Here is a 14,654-nt window from a genome sequence, read left to right on the forward strand (position 1 = left end):
TTGGCAAGGTAGTGGAGAAAGAGGAACACTCTTCCATTGCTGGTGGGATTGCAAAGTGGTACAACCAATCTGGAAATCAATCTGGAGGTTCCTCAGAAAATTGGAAATAGATCTACCTGAAGACCCAGCAATACCACTTTTGGGAATATACCCAAAAGATGTCCCACTATGTCACAGAGGCACATGTTCCACTGTGTTCACAGAGGCCTTATTTATGATAGCCAGAAGCTGGAAACAATCCAGATGTCCCACAACAGAAGAATGGATCCAGAAAATCTGATTCATTTACACAATGGAATACTACTCAGCTATTAAGCATGAGAACATCCTGAGCATGTAAATGGAGGGAACTAGAAAATATCCTGAGTGAGGTAACTCAGACCCAAAAGGATATGCACGGTATGTACTCACTAATAAGTGGATATTAGCCAAAAAGAAGTACAGAAAACATAAAATACACTCCACAAAACTCAAAAAGTTCAACAATCTGAAGGGCCCACATGAGGATGCCTCAGTCCCACTTGGGAGGGAGAAGAAAGCAACCACAAGGGGGAGGGAAGGAGGTACCTGGGAAGGAAAGGGGAAGGGATGGGGGAAGAGGGGGACATTATCTGGTATTGGGTGGGGAGACCAGGACTGAGGCCCTGAGGGCCAGCAGGACGAATGGAAATAGGCAACCTTGGGAGTAGGAGGTTGGGGGGGGGGCGCCCAGAATGTACCAGAGACCCGGAAAGTGATAGACTCTCAGGACTCAAAGGGAGAGACCTTAGATCAAATGCCCTACAGTGGGAGAGGGAACTTGTGGAGCCCACCTCCAGCAGAAAGGCAGGGCATCAAGTGATGGATAGGGTTGCCATCCCACAGTCAAAACTCTGATTCATAATTGTTCCTGTCTGAAAGAACTGCAGGAATGGAAATTGAGAGGAGTCTGGGGAAAAGAAGGTCCAGTGACAGGCCCAACATGGGATCCAGCTCAAGGGGAGACCCCAAGACCTAGCACTATTACTGAGGTCATGGAGCGCTCAAAAGTGGGGGCGGGGGAACCTATCACGACTGCTCTCAGAAAGACCCAACAAGCAGCTGAAAGAGTCAGATGCAGATATTTGCACCCAACCAATGGACAGAAGCTGGTAAGCCCTGGGGTTGAAATAGGGAAAAGTTGGAAGAAGCTGTGGAGAAGGATGACCCTGTAGGAGGACCAGCAGTCTTAATTAACCTGGACCCCTAAAATCTCTTAAACACTGGACCACCAACCAGGCAGCATATATCAGCTGATATGAGACCTTCAACACATATACAGCAGAGGACTGCCAGGCCTGTGTCATTCAGAGATGAGTCACCTAACCCTCAAGAGACTGGAGGCCCCAGGGAGTTTAGAGGTCTGATGGGGGGGGGGCATCCTTGTGGAGACAGGGGTGTGGGGAGGAAGTATGGGATGTGGAAGAATTGGAGGGTGGACCAGGAATGGAATAAAACCTGGAGTGCAAAAAAAAAAAAAAGAAAGAAAGAAAGAAAGAAAGAAAGAAAGAAAGAAAGAAAGAAAGAAAGAAAGAAAGGAAGGAAGGAAGAAAGAAAGAAAAGAAAAGAAAAGAAAAGAAAAGAAAAGAAAAGAAAAGAAAAGAAAAGAAAAGAAAAGAAAAGAAAAGAAAAGAAAAGAAAAGAAAAGAAAAGAAAGAGAGAGACAGGGGGAGAGAGGGGGAGGAGGGAAGGAAGGAAGGAAGGAAGGAAGGAAGGAAGGAAGGAAGGAAGGAAGGAAGGAAGGAAGGAAGGAAATAAATACAAAAGAAAAAACATATATACAAGTATCATTATACAGACTGAGCAGGTTTTATTTATGCATTTAGGAAAACAGTCAGATTAGCCCAACTAGATATTCTTTTTCTGGAATAGTACACTCAGACAGTTGCATGTTCTGTATGTAGCAAACATTGCTAGAGTATTGTAACATACTGTTAAACCAGTATTTCATGCTAATGATAAACCCCAATTTCAAGGACACAGTTTCATATTTTTCTTTAAGTAAGATAATAATGTTGGGATCCAAAGCAAGTTGACTAACTGACAGCTATAACCTCCTTCCTTGGCACCCCAATTGCATAGGACAACCAGTCAAGAACCTTCCCTCATGCTAGCCCAACTGGCTACCTTGAGTATACCACAAATACCCACTTCTCCCTGAGGATTGTTAGGCAGCTAATTGTTGCTAGAAGGGGGGGGGAGGAGACAGAGACAGAGAGACAGAAAGAAAAGAAGGACAGAAACAGACAGAGACAGAGAGAGAGAGAGAGAGAGAGAGAGAGAGAGAGAGAGAGAGGAGAGAGAGAGAGATTTTCTTCACTTGCCCACACTCCTGTAAATAAACTTTCACCCATACTCTATAATTAACCACGTTAAACTCACTAGCTAACCACCAAAAATGTAATAAAAATAGAAGGGGCACATTGGGAAGATGGAAAGCAGCAGGCTCAGTTGTCCATGGTCTAAATTAAGTTAATTGATGTGCACAGAACAATCCCCTAGGTAGGGAGCTCCTAAACTGTGTAAGAGTGGAAAATGGAGCTGAGTGTATTTCTCTCTTCTTTTAACTGTGGATGCCATATGACTGGACATTTGAAGTTCCTGTCTTGACTCCCCACAATGATGAACTGTAACCTAGAACTGAAAACTGAAATAGAAGCCCTTCTCTCCTGCATTGCCTTTTGTCAAAGTAATCTAGCAGAACAACAGATGTGAAACTAGAATGCCTCCCATCTGAGTACTTTGAGAAATAAATAGTTGAATTCTACAGCCTGGAGCTGTAGAAGCCTAGTTCTTGTAGCTGAAAGAATACTCAAAGGCCTGTGATTTCCACCCCAGAAATGTCTTCTTGCCTATATACATGATCAATCAGGATTAAGTCACTTGGTGACATCACTGCTGGAATCACTACTCTTAGTGGTCACATAGATATTCTGTAGTTTGAATGCTTTGATGGTTAGTGCTTGTTAACTCAATACATACTAAAGTCTCCTGGGTAAAGGGAACCTCTATTGAGGAACTACCTCCATCAAATTGGCCTGTGGGTATATCTTTAGGTTGTCTCTTTAAATGCTAGTTGATGCAGAAGGTTCTAGACTACTGTGGACAATACCATTCCTAGGCAGGTAGGCCTGGAACTTACATGACCATAAGTGAGCCAGAGAAAATCCTTTTTCCATGGGTCCCATCTCCAGGTTCCTGCTTGAGTCCCTTTCCTGACTTCTCTGCAATGATGTAGCATACACCTTCAACATGTATATAAAATAAAACCTTCCTCCCTTAATTTTATTATTATTATTAAGTATTTTGTCATGGCATCAATCAAGTAACTAGTACAGTTATCATGAAGCTTGGTAACAAGGTCTTTATAGAGAAAAAATTACACTCACCGATTATGCATCCCATAGCCCCGTGGCTGTACAAAAGCAGAGATTATGACCACCAGGACTGGAAGCCCATAGCCAAAGGCACAGAGGTGCAGCATCTTGATGTTGCGAGAGCTGAAATAATTCACCACCTTCAGGTTTCTCACCATCAGGAAGAGCATCACTGCCTCCACCAGCATCCAGAAGAAGCAGGCAAGGAAAAGATAGTGTAGGAATCCCGCAATGATGGCACAAGCCGTCTGCAGGGAAGAAGTCTGTATATCAGGATCCCCCATGCAGGCAGAAGGTAGAAGTACTAAAAAGAGAGAGGAATGGCCTCTACTGGGGTTCCTCAAACAGTAGTCTGTTTTCCACTAAGCGTAATGGAGTCACCCCTTCACTATCTAGGATGAGTGAATACCTTGGCCAGGTAGCCATGACAACAAAACAGAGAAAAGTCTGTAGTCACAATAATGGATCTCATCAAGGAAGCAAGAGAATGGCCACCTGGGACTCCAAGTGTACTTCTTCCAGGTTTCCCATAGCTGAGAGTAACCCTAGAAAATGTTAGGGTACATAAGCAGTGGAAACTTGAGGGGAAAGGGGAACCCATGATACAGTTTCCAAGAGATCATCATCCATAATGCAGTGTGACTCTGCACTGATGCAACTATGTGGGAGTTGCCCACACGCTTGTAAGTGACCATGTGGTCTATAAGTCCACTATCACATTCATTCACCAACTAGACTTGTGTGGAATCTTTTCAGTCTGTCATCAGGCAGTAAAGTATTTTCCCACTCAATGCTCCATAGGTAAGATAATCCATCCCCAGTATCCTTGTAAAAATCCAGCCAAGAAAATGTGTACCTGCAGGCCTGACAGTATAGAGGAGGGATGGAGACTGCCTGGAGATCACTACCTAGCCAGCCTAGACTATTTGGTGAGTTCCAGACCAATGAGAGATTCTGTCTCAAAAATACAAGGTCAGGGCAATGAGATGGCTCAGCAGCTGATCAACGAACTTGCTGCCAAGCTTGATCGCATGAAAGGAGAAAAGTGATTCCTGTTAGTTGTGTTGTATGTTGTATTGCATGCCATGCCATGTGCATATATCCAACATGTGTGCAGACATTCAAACACACACACTATTTTATATATGTGTGTGTATGTATATATACATATATGTGTATGTATGTGTGTATATATATATATATATATATATAGAGAGAGAGAGAGAGAGAGAGAGAGAGGAAGAGAGAGAGAGAAAGCAGGGTGGTGAGAGACCTCTATTGCTAAAGCACTTGTAACAGAAGTGTGAGGACTAAGGACTGGATTCCTCCAAAAGTATGGATTCCTAGAACCCACATAAGTGCTAAGTGGGCACAGTGGTTCACCTGTAATTCCAGCCCTGGAAGGAAGCCTGCTACTGAGTATAACCATATTGGCCAGCTCTGGTTTAACTGAGATACCTCACCTCAGTGAGAAATGTGGAAGAGTGGTTGAGGATAAATCCTTACATTGAACCTCCATATGAACACCACACACTTGTGTTCAAACGGATTCACACACACACACACACACACACACACACACACACATACACACATATGCACAAACACGCACACACACACGCATGCATGCATGCCACATACTCAAAAATAACAAGAAAATAGAACAATGGAAGGGACTAAAATAGTTCATAAAATGTTTTAGGAGCTGATTTTAGACAGATACCTATCACAATAGATCAATTCAGTGAGAGCTTGACTATGCTGGTTAGTTTCTTGTCAACCTGACACAAACTGAAGTCAACTGGGGAGGGGAAACCTTGACTAAGGAATTGCCTTCATAAGATTAACCTGTAGGTAAGAGTGTGGAGCATTGAGATGGGGGGGCCCAGCTCATCATGAGCAACACCATCCCTGGTTGGTAGTCCTACATTGTATAAGAAAGCAGGCTGTGTTGGTCAAGAGGAGAAAACCAGCAACCAGCATTCCTACATGGTCCCTACTTTAGTTCTTGCCTTTGTGGACTGTGATATGAAAGTGTAGGCTAAAAAAAAATCCTTTTCTTGCCCAAGTTGCTTTTAGTCATATTGTTTATCACAGCAATACAGAGAAAACTGAGTCACTGTCAGGGGACACTATGAAAAGGCCCCGGGAGAGGGAACTAGATAGTGATGAACAAAAGGAACATGGGCAGATGGTGCAGCTGGATAGGGGCACAGCCCAAGGATCACAAACCTGGTTGTCAGTCTTGTCTATACCGGTGAGGAAGAGAATCTTGGCCAAGAAGAGACACACACAAAGATGCAGGTGCATGTAGGTATTGTGGTTCTGAACAGCACGACACAGCAGGAAGGTGGCTATGGCCAGGGCGAGACAAACCAGGGAGATGACTGTACCCACATGGCTGATGATATACAAGGAGAATTCCATCTACCAGGAAGGAGAACAATTGTTGGTTTCACAATAAAACTAGAATTCCCCCCTCAGCACCAGAAAAAAAAAAAACACCTTAACCAGACCTCCTGAAAATCTCAAGACTTATATCCCCTGGCCTCAGAATGATCTGAATGTTATCCATGATACTCTGCGCAACCTGACTGCACCTCTGAGTACTCACACACAGCCCCCAGTGTTTTCTTGGCCCTCCATACTAGAGAGGACATCTACAAACTACTGTTCCCAGAATCCCTGGTCATAGAGTGTGTAGTATAGATTCTTCATGGAATATATATACAGACATCTGGGAAGGCAGAAAAAAAGGAAACTACCAGCCATTTGTAGGTCAGATGAGCTGTGGCCAAACTCCCCCTTGCCTAAGAAGAGAGCACAAATGACACCAGCAATTCTGGGCCTTTTGAACTGAACTGTGAGAGGAGGATGACCCTGAAGCTCCTCCATTCTTTCTAAAGATTTTGTGAGTGCACAATTGCCTGTATTAAATCCCTCATTTCTCCAAACATCTGAAGTGGTTTCTGCCTCTTGGGCTGAGCCCTCACAAAGTTGCTGGTATCTGAGACATTTCAATTTAGATGGAAAGTAACTGTCCTTTCCCAATACTGTTCATTAATGAATAGTTTGAAAATTTGTGGTGCCTTCTCTATGTTAAAGATAATGACAGCCAGTGCATCACAGGGTCCTGTACACAACACTGTCACAGACTGTTTAAAAAAAAAAAAACTGCCCACAATTTTGTCAGCTCCCAGTCATAGTAATTATGATGAAACATAAATGCCTGTTGATCAATTAGATAGGATTGTGTATATCTGTATGTGTGTGCTTATGTGTGTGCAGGTGCACTTGTGTACACATGAATGTGAAGGACAGAGGACAACTTCAGGTGTCACAATAAGGAATATTAACCAAGGGGTCTCTCATTGGTCTGGATCTCACCAGTGAGTTCCTGGATCCACTTGTCTCTACCTCCTCAACTGGGGAGATTTCAAGTCTTTGTCACTATCCATAGCTATTTTTACATGGGTGCTAGAGAACAAACTCATACTCTTGTGACACATGGCAAGCACTTTACAGAGTCAGCCATATCCCCATGACTGCTTTATATGGCCATTTATGTAGGATTATAGTAAATGCATACAAGTACTTAAAACTGTGTCCTGTGGTGTTAACTGTGTGTTAGCTTTTTATTCTTGCTGCTTTGACATGAGAGAGTTGGATTCCACTCAAAGGGGTAAAGTACCTTATCCAAGAAAAAAAGTGACCCACACAGAACCTAAAAGGGAACATTCTCCCTGCTGTCCCACTGAAAGTCCTAACCTACACATTCTATAAGATGCTTGGTACCTCCATAGTATGCAAGTGTCCTTGTTCCTAATACATCAGCCAAGGACAGTTTTCACACAAATTAAGGAAATTTTTCTTTATTAAGTCATACATTTATTTGTGCTTACTTCATGTACCCTGTTATGAATATATCTCAATGAAGATCCTACACTACACCTTTAACCTAATAGCAAGGTATTGTGGGAATTACAATTTATAGATGTTTGTTCCAGTAATGGAGTGCAGAGCATCCTTTGAGGGTGGGGATGAGTCCTGAGTGATGTCAGTATATTATCAACCTTCACTGTCATCTAGGAATTCCTACAGCTCAATTTCTGGTTGATGTCTATAGTTTAGTAGAAAGAGAACTTTGGGGCCAGGCTATCTCAAAGTTCAGGTCCTACCTCCACTAGTCACTAACTACACGATGAGACATGTCACTGAGCATCAATCTTCTGTCCCATGAAATTTGAAATTGACTAATTAACAATTAGCTTCAAGCAAAAAGTCCTAGATCATTAAGCTCCTTGTTAGTAACTCTTCATTAAATGAGACCTGTGAAATATATTGGGTATGTTTGATTATAGTCTGTGACAGTTCATTTTGGTAGTCAACTTGGATAAATCACAAGTCTACTAAGAGATCAACTATTGGGCACATCCTTGAGAAATATTATTGATCAAGTTATTTGAGGTGGGAAGATCCAGCCTAGACAAAAATGGTCTAATGCAAAAGCTTTGCTTTCTGCCTCATTGCCTTCACATCTTACTGGCAAGTTCATCTATTCTGATATTGTAGCTGCTACAACGTTCCTTGGCTGATACCAGAATCCAGATTCTTCAGGTTTCCAATGTGAACAGAAAATCCATGGTGCTCCAGAAGTCCTCCAGACTGTTAGTGCCAGAGTGAGGCTGCTGAAATATCTAGTGCTTTATATTGATCATTTACTGGGTTCTCAGCCACTCTAATGTGAAGGCAGCCATTGTTGGAATGCACACATCATATTATGCAAGCCAATCTAATAAAATCCCTCTAACAATCCCTCTTCTCTTGGTCCTGTTCCTCTTAGAAATCCTGAGTAATACAGGGTTATTATGTCTGATTTTGTACTTCAGTGTCATAGCTTTCTAACCACATGATGAATTCCTTACTCATGGAGGTGTGACACACATTCCTCTCCCTCTATGGTTACCTTATGCAATACTCAAGACCATAGAGAGACACAAAAGATGGTCTGCCAATCACCTCTACTAGTTTTTAGGCAAGATACTCAGGGAAACATGAATGAGCTACCAATACTCACCGTAAGCTCCCCAGAAGCCATGATGATGGCCAAGTTTGCCATCCGGTTACAGCTGCAGACTGTGTGTGTCTCGGATGCTTCCACAATCTCACAGCCCGAGGGTGTCCATCTCCCATCCTCCACATCAGTGTTCCAGGAGACACAGATAGGCCTCTCAGACTTCTGCTTTGGCTGAAAGATCAGAAGCCCCAGTCTCCTGAGAACTTCACACTGGAATGGATTCAATGTGACCAGACTTGGGATTCATCTGGGACTAGAAACTCAGGAAATGGAAAAACTGACTGTATTCCAGTCTGTCCTGGTGCTTGATCTGGTGTCGGACTACTGTTATTGCTTCAAGAAAACTTCTTTCAGAGCCAGGAAGATAGCTCAGCAGACAAAAGTCCTTGCTGTATGTGTATGGGGAGCTATTCAAATGCCTAGCACACACACACATTTAAATCCTGGCTTTGGAAGGCAGAGATAAGAATTTATATGACTTGTTGACCAGACAGCCTGGATGAATCAACAAGCTCTTGGTTCTGTGAAAGATATTGTCTTAAAAACGAATGGGGCAAGGTAGATTGCTCAGTGGTTAGTAGCACTTGCTACTCTTCTGGAAAAGCTGAGTTTGGTTCCCAGTGTCCATATTAGGTGGCTCACAACCACTTGTAACTCCAGCTACATCAAATCTGATGGTTCTGGACTCCACGGCACATGCACTTGCATGCACATACCCACAGGAAAACATACACATAATTATGAATAATAAAAATAAATCTTAAAAAGAATAAATAAATAAGACTTTAAAAAATAAAATGAGAGCAATAAAGATACCTAACATTGATCTTTAGCTACCACATGCACACTCGCACTAATGCATCCTCACGAGCATGAACACTTGTTACATTGTAGGTTATAGTGTGTCACTACTGAGGAAACTTAGAAAAGGGCACACAGCATCTCTCTAGTAAAGGAAAAATGGGAATGCATTTTTGCATCCAAATCTGTGATCATTTGGAAATCGTTTCTTAAATAGGTTAGAGCATCTTGGGTAGCAAGACTCCTCCATAGACAACTAAAGGTCTCAGAAGACACAGCACAAACCTGGATGTGCTGGAGGGTATAGATAATAGGCTTGGAGAAGTCCTCCTTCTTCTCCCCGGTCACAGTGCCACCAACAACACGGGAATTCATCCTCAGCTTCTGGAAGGACTGGCCATCTTCAAAGAACTGTTCATTTAAAACTGATTCCATGTGTGCAAATGAGACAAAAGCCACTCCTGGGGCCCCTGCATGTCCCCAAATTAAAAACAAAGAAGGAAAGAATTACTTGTTCCATAGATATTATAGATGGCACATGTGCACACAGGAAATATGTGTACATACAGCAACATGTGTACACTCATGTGGCACACATGACATGTACATATACAGACTCTCCCCAGTTTATTCTTAGGACTTAAATAACCAAGAATTTTCAGATCAGTTGAGGCAGGGTTGGAAAACTAGGGAAAGAAGAGACATGGGAAAGGAAAGAAACTCAACCCAAACTCCAGGCTGCCGTTCCTACTCTCTGAGAGTTAAGAAATCTCAGCAGGTCTAAGACACCAAACACCAGTTCCTGACAGTGGGGACTGGGGTAGCCAACAACCTGTGGAGCAACATGCCTAAGTTTTATTGTGATTACTATGATATATATCTTACCTACAATTCTTCATCTATGAGGAAGACACACTGCAGTGGTCCAAAATACAAAGAGAATGTGAAAGACTATTACCAGGAATGGATGAAAAAGTAGACCCACCCAGACCCTGATTGACAAAACAATGGCTGCATTTCAACAAAGAAAGATACCCCTAGCCCCATTCTCTGCTCCTCCCCCTGCAGGGGCCATGATCCCACCTCCCCCAAGTCTTCTGGGCCCTCCTAGGCCTGGCATGAAGCCTGTTTCCCACATGGGAGGCCCTACCATGATGCCAATGATGGACCCTCCTCCTGTATGAGGATGATGCCCTGGGACCAGCTCCTGGGATGAGATAACCCATGGGAAGCCACATATCCATAATGCCCGGGCCTCCAATGATAAGACCTCCCACCTGTCCTATGTTGGTGCCCACACGGCCTGGCATGACTCAGCCAAACAGATAAGAGCAGAAGGGCTCTTTTTTGTTTTGTATTTCTTGTGTTTCACCAGATTTTGGTGCTGAGCCTGAGTGTTTACTAGATGCATGACAAGGAAACTTTCCTTCCTAACAGACAGAATACTTTTGGAGGGAGAAGTAAAACAAAAAAGTGCAGTTTTTCACTTATATTGTGAAATGTGGAAAAAAAATCATCAGCTGGTTTAGTTAAAAAAAAATACCAAATACCAAACACCTAAGGAGATGGTTTCCTGGAGCCATCTCAAAGAGGGCACTAGGAATAATCAACAGAGCTGTGCTGACTTAGGGGCAGAAAGTTCACACTTTGACCCATCTACACTCCTCACTCGTCCATAATATAAACACTACAGCTTGTGAAACACCATATGATTTCATGTATAAAGGGGAGTCATTTCTGAGAAGTGAAGAAAGCAGACTGCATGATTTTTTTTCTCGAGTTTTAAAGTGAACTTAAGCTTTAGCCCTGCATCATCTGCAGATCTTCTGAAAGGGATGGGAGCTTAGTGGAGAGATGGCCTAGTATTTGTGAGGGCTCATGCTGGCTGCCTAGGGCCAAACAAAATAAATTATACATAAATGAAACCAATAAGCAATGTAACTTAGAAGCCACCAAATCACATACACCTGGCGCTGAAGAGATGGCTCATCAGAGGAAAGTGTTTGTCACCAACCCTGAAGACCTGAATTCTATACACTCCCCACACAGTGAAGGGAGCCAAACTGACTCCTGAAAGTTGTCTTGTAACTGCCATTCATGTACCATGGTATGTGTGTGTGCATGTATGCACATGCTCATGCATGTTTGTATACACACACATAGATGATAGATAGATAGATAGATAGATAGATAGATAGATAGATAGATAGATAGATGACAGATAGATAGATAGATAGATAGATAGATAGATAGATAGATAGATAGATGATAGATAGACACCAAAATTTTTTTTCTCACACACACTTACACTTAATCTGCTTACTGTTGTGTTAATAAACTCCCTAGTATTTAAAATTTGTCAGAGCAGGAACTCAAGCAGCTAGTCACATCACAACTACAGTCAAGAGCAAACAGAGTGTGAATTTTTGCTTCCTTGCTCTCTGCACTACTCAGTTTGCTTCTTCTATTCACACAGTCCAGAGAATGGTGCCACCCACAGTGGACCAGGTCTTTCCACATCAACTAATGCAAGACAGACACCCACTGACACATCCATAAGCCATCCTTACCTAGTCAGCCCTTCACTAACACTCTTCCCAGATGATTCAAGGCTGTGTCAAGTTGGTAGTTAAAACTAACCATCACAGAGCTTACTCAGAAAAGCAAAGAAAATGGAGGAGAGGAGGATAAAGGGAGAGGAAGAAATGACAGGGTGGAAGGAGGGAGATTCCATCTTGTGTTGCCTGTACATAGAGCCATCTGCTGGAACCTAAATGCACCACATCCACAAAGAAAACTGGTCACAAAAGACATGTTCACTAAAGAGATTAGAAATAGTGACAGCATCACACTGAAATTGCAAAATTGATAAGCTCAATAAATCAAATTTTAGAACTCAGTGGAAAGCCTTACAATAGAATAAACCAGGTGGATAGATCATCAGAACTCAAGACAGTAACACATAGCTGGTAGTCACACCCTACTGGTTACAGACCATGCTCCAGTATCTTGATCTTAATGTTTACTTTTAATGTTCAACATCCCCAATAGGCATAACTCTCTCCCATCAGTTCTCAACCACCCATAACTGCCTTGCAATGATCAGCAAGCCAAGTGGGCTGACTGTCAAGGTGGCTTTGTACCTGTAGATACTGATTCTTTGATTATGAAACAGCCAACATTCATCTTGTCCCCTCTGGCTGTCAAGTTAATGGACTCATTCTCCTCCTTGCACTCTTCAGTGATGACTTTGCTTTCGATGTCTGAAAGTAAAGGGGGTTGTTTTTGTTAAGACACACAGAAAATATATGTATCTCTAATTTGGTTTCTGTCCAAGAAACCCAGAAGCTTTAAAGGGTGGCTCAATGGTACATGAAGCTCACTGTGAAGAAAAAATAAAATAGACATCATGAGTGAACAGGGGAGGGGAGGATGAGAGCAGGAGGGATGAGGTAGAGGGAGGACAGAGGGGTGAGAACTGGGAGAGAAAACTGAAATGGGGAGATCATCTCTTGGATGAGCTAGAAACCTAGTGTAATGGAAAATCCCAGAAATCTATGAGGTTAAGACTCCCAGCAATGGTGGATAAGCCTGAACCAGCCATCTCTTATAACCAGGCAAGACCTCCATTGGAGGGACTGGATACCAACCCAGCCATTGGGTTGGTGTTGTAGGCCCAAACCTTTGGCCTACAATTTGTCCTACCTAGAAGATATGCTGGGGTAAAGGTGGCACGGAAATTGTGGGAGTGACCAACCATTCATTGATACAGCTTGTGACCCATACTATGAGAGAGAATCCACCCCTGACACTGCCTGAAAGGCCAGGAACAAAATATTGGATAGCCCAGAGACCTAGGAGAGAACCAAACACAACTGACAAAAAAAAGTCAATGAAATGATTCCTAATGATATTCTGCTGTACCCATAGATTGGTACCTAGCCCAATTGTCATCAGAGAGTCCTCACCCAGAAACTGATGAAAACAAGTGCAGAGACCCCCAGTCAAACTTTTAGCAGAGCTTGGGGAATCCTGAAGAAGGGGAAAAGGAAGGATTGTAGAAGTTAGAAGGGTCAAAGACACTACAATAAAACCCACAGAATCAAGTAACCTGGGCTTATAAGGGCTCACAGATACTGAACCACTAACCAGGAAGCATACATGTGACTGACCTTGGCCATCTGCACATGTTACAGTTGGGTAGCTTGGTCTTCTTGTAAGACTTCAAATAGTAGGAGCAGGGGCTGTCTGGGACTCTGTTGTCTGCTTTTGGGACCCATTCCTCCTACCAGATTGCTTCATCTAACCTCAATAGAAGAGGAGATACCTAGTCTTACTGCAACTTGATATGCCAGGAATGGTTGGTATCCACGGGAGGCCTCCCCTTGTCTGAAGAAAAAGGGAGGAGGACTGGGTGGGAAATGGGAAAGAGCTTGAGGTGAACTAGAGCTTGAGAAGAAAGGGGGAAAGAGAATCTGTGGTCAAAATGTAAAGAAAGAAAGAAAGAAAGAAAGAAAGAAAGAAAGAAAGAAAGAAAGAAAGAAAGAAAGAAAGAAAGAAAGAAAGAAAGAAAAGAACATTCACAGGAACTAGTTCAATGGTTAAGAGTACTTGCTGTTCTTGTAGGAGACTCAACTTCAGTTCCCAGCACCCATGTCAGCACCCACAACTACCTTAACTAACTCCAGGAGATCCAAAGCCCTCTTCTGGCCTCCACAGGTACCTGCACTCATGTGTATATACTCACTCAGAGACACAAAAAAAAAACACATAATTTTAAATAATAAAAAGCATATCTTTAAAAAGAAAATATGCAAGTCTGTATTTGAAAACAAAAGGAACAATGGAAAACCGGGTCATCATGGAGAAACTCTTTAGTCCTAAGAGATAACAGTGAGTGTTCCATGTGGAGCACATCCACCATAGCTGTGATTGTGGTTTTGAGTAGGTGGACTTATTGAGTGTGAATCAAGCTGTTATAAAATAATAAAGCAACAAACATAAACATAGTAGAGACTAGATTGGGCACTTCCATCATCAGCAGAAATGGACATTGGGGCTTGAGGACAAAACATATAGCTGGAATCCCAATCATCAGAGGGAAAGACATTGGGAACCATCTTTTCCTCTCTGAGACTGTTCCTTGGCCATTCCCACCACAGACATCTTTATGTCACAGGGTAAACAGTAGTGGAGTTGTTAACTTGGAATGTGCCTGGGAATGTTTCACCTCCTAGCCATATTTAGGAAATAATATTTTCACAGTAGAAATAACTCTTTCTGTTCCCGAGGTATAGCCTTCCACTCTCTGGTTGTTGTTTTTTAAAATTCTCCGTTCTCCTCACAGAGTTGGGGGACCAGCCCATCCCTAGACAAGGGGT

At 42.7% G+C, this 14,654-nt stretch overlaps 1 protein-coding gene and 1 pseudogene across 1 annotated transcript in view; one reads left to right on the forward strand and one right to left on the reverse strand.

The window, feature by feature from the left end:
• Adgre1 (adhesion G protein-coupled receptor E1) overlaps positions 1-14,654 on the reverse strand; it is a 117,600-nt gene that overhangs the window by 34,754 nt on the left and 68,192 nt on the right. Inside the window, exons 13-17 of the mRNA XM_021186488.3 lie at positions 12,417-12,536; positions 9,559-9,743; positions 8,473-8,643; positions 5,628-5,822; positions 3,408-3,643 (exon numbers count right to left, since the gene is read on the reverse strand). Coding sequence (XP_021042147.3) covers positions 3,408-3,643; positions 5,628-5,822; positions 8,473-8,643; positions 9,559-9,743; positions 12,417-12,536 — 907 coding nt within the window. The remainder of the gene's footprint in view (positions 1-3,407; positions 3,644-5,627; positions 5,823-8,472; positions 8,644-9,558; positions 9,744-12,416; positions 12,537-14,654) is intronic.
• Positions 10,118-10,602, forward strand: LOC110312682 (U1 small nuclear ribonucleoprotein C pseudogene; annotated as a pseudogene).

This window comes from Mus caroli, unplaced genomic scaffold, assembly GCF_978045245.1.
Source record: "Mus caroli unplaced genomic scaffold, Mus_caroli_1 scaffold_18, whole genome shotgun sequence".
In the NCBI taxonomy this organism is placed as follows: domain Eukaryota; kingdom Metazoa; phylum Chordata; class Mammalia; order Rodentia; family Muridae; genus Mus; species Mus caroli.